Below are 7,593 nucleotides of genomic sequence, written 5' to 3'. Positions count from 1 at the left end.
GTCCATTCATGGAGGTGTACAAATGTGGGGAGGGGGGGGTGTCCATTCATGGTGATGGACAAATGTGACAGACACAGGTATTTAGTCTGACAATTTTAAATCCGTCACAACAAAGATTAGGGGAATTTATTGTAATTCCGTGACAGTTTCAAGTCTGCTGCTACAAAGATTCAAGCATCTCTTGTAATCCTTTTGAATGTACAGTTAATTAACAATCAGTTTAAAAAAAGAAAATCTTCTGGCGTGCTGGGGAATTTCTGTCATTTCAGAGCCCTAGGCTGTCGAAGCAGTAATGGAAATTGGGCGAACCATTGAAATAATCCTTTTAATCGTGCAGGTACTTGGAGCTAAAAATGCAGAAAAAGTAATTTATCCTGAACATGTGGCATGGAAGAAAAAATAATAAAATAAAAGGAGTTGGAGCACTTTGTCTGTGGGGAACGCTGAGATCCGTGTAATAACTTTCACTGCATGTGTTACCGATTTGTCCTTTTCTGTCCAAGTTTGGTAAACCTGATGTGGCCTAAAAAGTGCCTAGGGTAACAGCAATGATAGCGTTGCAGGGAAGTTTGTGTGCGTGCCTGGCAGCTTTGTCCGTCTTCAAATCGAACCCAATGTCCCTATGGAGCCCCCTTGAATCCTAGGCCTGGCTTGTGCATGGAGCTTTGATGGAGATTAAGCAACCCTCCACCCATTCACCTGTCAAATACCAGCACCTTCACTAACCACTGAGGTTCTGTTTAGTCTAAGAAATTAGGGATGCACCGATACTAGTATCGGTATCGGTGCTGATGCAGAGTATTTGGGCAATTACTTGCCCAAATGCTCCGATGCCTAGCCCGATACTTGAGCTTCCGGTATCAAGAAGCCGGGCAGTGAGTCATTACACGCTGCCCAGCTTCCTGATCGGCCGGGAAGCTGGCTCCATGCCCCCTGGTCACATGTGGACCAGGGGGCATGGCCCCGGCCAATCAGGAAGCCAGGCAGCGTGTCATTACATGCCCCCCAGCTTTCTGATCGGCCAGAAAGCAGGCTTCATGCTCCCTCATCACCTGATGACAAGGGAGCATGAAGCCAGCTTCCCTGCCAATCAGGAAGCCGGTCGCCGTGTAATGACACGTTGCCCAGCTTCCTGATTGGCCAGCTTTTTGACCAATCAGGAAAACAGGCAACGCGCCATCACACGGCGTTCGGCTTCCTGATTGGCCAGAAAGCCGGCTCCATGCTCCCTCATCACCTTGTGACAATGGAGCGTGGAGAAGGCTTCCTTAAAAATCGGGAAGCCGAGTGGTGAGTGTTTACACGCCGCCTGGCTTCCTTAATGGGACTTCCGGTATCAGTATTCGGTATCGGCGAGTGCCCAAAAAAAATACTGGTACTCGATACTGAAAAACCGGTATCAATGCATCCCTAGCAGAAATACCTAAGCTGGACATACACTAGTAGTTTTTTTTTTCCCCAGCTTTTGGGCTAAACAGCGTGGATGGAGGAATCTCTTACTGTGGCTATTGTACTTTGATAGTCCCAAAATACCTGAACCTGAACAGTGGCTACATCTGACTGGCTGCAGGCCCTGTTGGGGCGACAATTTTCCACCCAGCTCCTTCTATTTTTCAATTGACGGATGTTGGCAGGAGCCGGCACACAGGGCCACCCTCTGGTTGGTTCATCAAGAACTGGCCAAAATTTGCTCATTGTTTAGACAGCTTATCCTCAATCCCTGTTCCTGTAGGCCTCTCCCCAGCCGTACAACCAGTCCAATGAAGCCATTCCTCTTTGCGGGTGGTGCGGTTGCGGCCTCTGTGATGTCATCACATACGGTGCATTGTATTTGAGGACATCAAAGGCCCACCGCCAGAGGAGAGCAATGGCTGCCAGTGAAAGGGAGGAATAAGGAAAGTATTCCTCCATCATAAACCTCTCCTTGACTAAGGGCAGGTTCACACCATTTTCCGGACCAGATCTGTTACGGAAAATGGTGTGAACTTGCCCGCAATTCCAGTGCATTCCGGACCAGACAAAATGAGACATTCAGTATTGTTCTGTTCTGGTCTGGAACAGACTGCACTGGTGTGAACAGAGGCCAGAAATAGCATAGAGATACATCAGGATGCATTTTGAATCCGGAAAGAATCTCGTCTGGTCTGGAGATGATCTGGATGTGGTGTGAATGGGCCCTAAACAAGCCCAGCATACTGATTTCTGACTGGAGTTGAACTCTATGAAGCTTGACTTCAACTTGACTTCAACTTCAACATTGTTCTGGACTTGGGCAACAGTTGAGGCCCTATATACAGCCTATGTCTAGGATTTAAGTGGTGACAATTTAAAGACTCGCAATGCACCACAAGGTCCCTTGTCTGCTACCCTAGAAATGTTTGAGGGCAAGTACAGGTTTGCTGTAAGACTTGGCAGAAGTAGCACACTTTATATCACATGCATTGATGGCTCGTTGTCAAACAACTCACCAAAAAATCAGCCCATCACATTGCTGAAGGATGAGGCATCTCTCTGAGAGGATCACTTATTCTCTGGCTATGCTGCTTGATTGGATGACCAGTAGCAGTATGGTTGCCCAGAACACTAGTACCAGGTGGCTTGCCAGTAGAATTAGAATGACGCAGAAGATGTTTGTTGAGGGTTTGATGCCTCTTGCTTTGTCCCGGGGGCAGGCTGCCTCAACGGCTTGTTATCTGGCAACAGAATTCTAGACTTCCCTGACTTTGGATAGGACAGTATTGGGAATATTCATGGAGCGCCCCCCCCCCCTCCATTAATGTAAAGAGCACTTTCTTGAAGGAAGAAATTACCGACTTCAGTTTCCAAGAATTGTTAATTTTACCAAGAGAATTTCTTTAAGGTTACAGAGCGTCTTCTACTAAACAGGGAATAGACTTCCAGTTTTGTGTCCGGTTGTTGACCCGAGATAACGAATTATATCCATTCTCTTTCTCTACAGCTGTCCATGCTCTTCACTGAGGAGTGTGACAAGGTGCGGGACCTAATGCACGTCCATTCCTTCAGCTACGATTTCCACCTGCGGGTGGTGCACCAGTATCTGCTGGGCTCCAGCATGTCTTTGCGCCAGGGCTACGATCTCGCCAGTTTCCTGCAGCTCTTCATTTCCCAGCACCCTGACATCCCCAAGTATGGACGCAACCACGTGTACCAGGGCATACTGTCCGTCCCTACAGAGATTATTGCCGGCCATCAGCTGTATAACTACATCGCCGATCACGCCAGCACCTATCACATGAAGCCGCTGAGAATGGTTCGCCCCTCGGTGCTTGGGAGTAATGGCAAGAGGAGCGCCAGCGGGGAGCAGAATGAGTACGGCCTGGTGTCCATCTGGAACAGGTCAGATTTTTGTATTGATATCAGTGTAAGATTATGAATAGGCTCCAAGTACATTGCTGAGGGATCGTATTATGAGAATAGCTCATTGTATTCGCTCATCTTTAAAACTAGGGATGCACCGATACTAGTATCTCCCAAATGCTCTGATACTTACCTCCGATAATGGAACTTCTGGTCAGAGGGAGATCTCCCTCTGACCAGCAGTGCCGAGGGAGCATGGAGCCGGCTTCCTTTCCAATCATGAAGCCGGGAGGCGTATCATGACATGCCGTCAGGCTTCTTGACTGTCTAGGAAGCCAGCTTCATGTGTTGCTAAGCAGCCTGGCTTCCTAACCAATCAGGAAGCCGGGTGGCATGTCATGACCCGCTTCCCGATTTCCTGATTGGTCAGGAAGCCAGGCTGCCTAGGAACAAGGGAAGTTGGCTTCCTAGCCAACCAGGGAGGCGGGTCATGACGTGCCGCCCGGCTTCCTGATTGGCTAGGAAGCCGGCTTCACCTGTTGGTTAGCAGCCTTGCTTCCTGATCAATGAGGAAGCCAGACGGCACCTCATGACTCGCCGCCCGGCTTCCTGTTTGGTCAGGAAGCTAGGCAGCCTCTGAAGCCGGTGTTCTTTCCCTAGAACACTGGCTTCACAGGCAATCAGGAAGCTGGGAGACGGGTCATGATCCTCCACCTGAGTTTCTGATTATCGAGGCGCAAGGCACCGGTACTCAGTACTCGGTATCGGCAAGTAACGGAAAAAATATATCAGTACCCAGTATCGGACATCTTTAATTTAATTTATGTTTATGTTCACATAGATAGCCATGTTCATCAATCATTCATCCACTGGTAGAAATACTATGTAACAAAAGTGTAGGAGGAGGGGAGGGGCCAAGCTCAGTCATTGAAAAGTAACACAGTGGTCAGCCATTAGTATGCGAAGAAGGCGGCACTGCTCTGGTCTCAAGTTGCTTGCTGCCCGTTCATTTTGTGTTTGACCCTCCCTATGTTTAAGTCATGTAAAAGTTAATATACTGATCTTTACTGTCAGATGAGTATATTAACTGATCTGATCTCATTCCTCCATGCACCCAAACACATTCCCCAGTGCAATGGTCTGAATGTCTCTGACAACAGATTGAAACACACAGAGGCGCAGACTTCCTGAGCTGGCAGTTGGTGTTTGCACACTGATCATGCCAGGGTTCCAAGTGAGTCAGGTTTGTCATGAATTGTCATTTCCATCTATGTGTCATGCTAAAGGAATACGAAAATTCTAAAGTAGAATTGTGTGCGGGCAACACATCGTATACTGTGGCGCCATCCACCAGTTGTTCCGGCACCCGTTGGATTCTGGGGTACATTGGTACGGTGATATTACTAAGAGATAAGGTTTGTCATTGAGTCACACATCACCTGTGCTCTGTAGCTTCAACTCCTTTATGGCCAGAGGTCATTGAAGCCTAGATGCCCCGGCCAAACTTAGCAGTGTCAGTATCCATTGGTAAACTTGGTAATGACGCTATACCTCATTTGCATACCTAAATAAGTGTTATACTTATACAAGTCTTTTATTGTTTATACTGTTTTAATAGAAATCTACAGACAATTGGGCAAAACTGTGAACCTTTTTTTTTTTTCTTTCATTTTTTAAATAATGTAATTGTATCCAGCAAGTATGTTTTAAAGGACATACTTCCACTTTTAGTTAACAGTGGCATCTGCAGGCTGAATGCTTTCTTTACTAACTGTTCTTTTCCTTAATGAAGCCTCCAGCCTGCTCGCCATCGCTGTACAGTAGCTGAGAGAATGATCACATGATTGGGAATCATTCTGATTGGTTAGGAAGCTGTGACAGCTTGGTTTGACAGCTCACAGCCGCGTGCATGGTGTCTGCTGCCAGCTTTCAAAGTGTGAAAGTAGATTGTGTTTCCCCTCAGTACGAGTGTTGAAGCAGGGGAACAATAATCCACAGATTGGGGTGGGAAGCAGCTTCATCTAAAGACAGGTTTATTTGACGCTCGTAACCAGCTTGAAGTCCATTGCCTGCGCTGAGTCTTCTAGTGCTCTGGGTGGCATACACAGGCCCGGCTCTTCTGTTTGTTTTTTCTGAGTGTATGTTCTTGTCTCTGCAGTTCTGGCTCGTACAAAGACACAGAAGGTGCCCGACATCATGATGACTTTGATGTATCATTATTGGTGTGCCACAGCGCCGTGCCATTCGAGGAACAGACCGAGCAGGAGAGACACGTCCTGAGGTGACCGTCAGACGAGACACAGAGCTGTGACTGCCCTATTCAGTGATTGTTTATATCATTTTGGGTTTTATGTGAAAAGAAAGTAACAAAAAAAAAAGCCATGAAGCCAAATTCACCTCACAGATGGCCGATGTAGCCATTGTGTCTGTAATGGCAGCTTTATAAGGATCAGTGCACTTTTTCTTTTTACCCCCTTCCTATGGCCTAACCTAACCCCCCCCATGCACAGTTGCATAATTACCCCGATCCGACGGCCATGGTTCCGCTGTTTGTTACATGGAGCGCTGTAAGACATCACTGTCCTGGGCGCACCATCAAAATTACATCCCCATAGGATTTAACAGGATTGTCTCCAGACTCAATACACAGCCCTATAGAAATGTGCGGGCAGTAATGTGCAGGCGCGGCCGGGTCAGTGAAGACTTACGGTGCTGGATGTAAACAAACAGCGGAACCATTGCCGTCAGATTGAGTTAAGTATGCATTTGTGGACAGGGGGTGGCAGGTCAGGTCAGGAGAAAGGGGCATAAAGGATATATGTACTCTGTTTTGAAGTGCAGCTATCCTTCAAAGAAAGATGATCGCCATTGCAAAGCTTCCCATCTAAATACTGAGGACAACCTCAAGCTGTATTTGAAGTAGAGCTAAACCCTTAATGGAGAACTATGGGGTCAGTGTTTTTCCCCATAGTTCTCCTTAGTGTAACGGGAGGACACAAACTAGCGTCCTCCCGTCACCCTAAGCTCAGCATACTGCGAGCTACGGCTTGCTGTATACTGAGATGCCTCAGTATACAGCCAGCTACAGTAGGCGGTATACTTAGACGCTGAAGCGGATCCCGACAATTATGCCGGGATCGGCCCAGCTGCGTGAGTGACAGCTGGCTCTGCCTATCTAGAGGCAGAGCCAGCTGTACCCGCCCCCTCCCCCGTCCGTTCCGCCAGTCAGCACTGGAGGATCGGAGCGGGGAGGGGGGAATCCAGCCCCTCCCCCTGTCACGGCAGAGAGCCGTGACGGGATCGAGAGGTGAGCGAACGCCGGTATGTGTTCGCTCACTTCCCGATCTAGTGAGCCGACCTGTGACAGTCTCATTGTCACAGGTCGGCTAGAACTATGAGGTGAGTGAAAAGCACCCCCCTCCCCCCCCCTCATAGTTCTCTTTTAATGCAGGGGCGTAACTAGAAATCACAGGGCCCCATAGCAAAATTTTGTATGGGGCCCTGTGGTTTCTAGTTACACCCACCTGATATCCCAAACAGCCCACCTGAGAGTGACCCTCCAGAGCCCACCATATATCCTCCCGTAACCCTTAAGAGAACTATGGGGGAAAACACTTACCTCATAGTAAATCAGGTCCCTAAGCAGCAGCAGAAGCCAAAACATATTTACATTGACCACTGCTTCATGGCTCAACCAGTTCAACCTGGCAGATTTTTTTCCCTTTGGCAGCAATCACATGACCAAATGCCCAGGCGTTTGGTCATGTGACCAGACACAAAGCAGCAGTTTCTCCAGGCAGGACATTCACTGCCATGTATTAGTGGGCGACAGCAGTGGCGTAACAACCGGGGGGGCGGCCGGTGTGTCTGCTGAGGGGGGGCACCGGACGGAGCCCCCCCGGTTATTATGCCACTGCGGGATTTGGCGGGTCTCTGTTGCTGCGGTCCGGTCAGACTCGGACTCTCTCCGTGGCCGCCCGTGCGTATGTGCGGCCGCGCCGCCTGTAGTGTCACTCCTCACGCAGGCAGCAGGCTCCTCCCACAGTCTCGGAGTCTGACTCACTGTGCTGGGGGTCAAAGGCAAGGCCTGTGTGAACAGTCAGTCGGCGGAGATCGGGGTCTGTCTGTGTCCTGACTCCTGGGTATAGCAGCTGTCCTGACTCATGGGTGACAGTCACAGGTGTTGCACTGGTCAGGTCAGTAATATGTATGCTGTCCGACTCCGACCGTATCAGGTGTTGGGGTGATCATGGGTGATGACGGGTCCCAGTCTCA

The 7,593-nt window shown here is 48.9% G+C and overlaps 1 protein-coding gene across 1 annotated transcript in view; it reads left to right on the top strand.

Moving 5' to 3' along the window:
* Positions 1-7,593, top strand: part of SZT2 (seizure threshold 2 homolog (mouse)) — a 141,358-nt gene that overhangs the window by 118,202 nt on the left and 15,563 nt on the right. The window contains exons 70-71 of the mRNA XM_018561561.1: positions 2,960-3,357; positions 5,477-5,599. Of these exons, the coding sequence (XP_018417063.1) occupies positions 2,960-3,357; positions 5,477-5,599 (521 nt within the window). The remainder of the gene's footprint in view (positions 1-2,959; positions 3,358-5,476; positions 5,600-7,593) is intronic.

Source organism: Nanorana parkeri, unplaced genomic scaffold, assembly GCF_000935625.1.
Source record: "Nanorana parkeri isolate BGI_ZX_2015 unplaced genomic scaffold, ASM93562v1 scaffold530, whole genome shotgun sequence".
Taxonomy (NCBI): Eukaryota; Metazoa; Chordata; class Amphibia; order Anura; family Dicroglossidae; genus Nanorana; species Nanorana parkeri.
The sequence above is the reverse complement of the archived record's forward strand: the minus strand, read 5'-3'. Positions and strand labels throughout refer to the sequence as shown.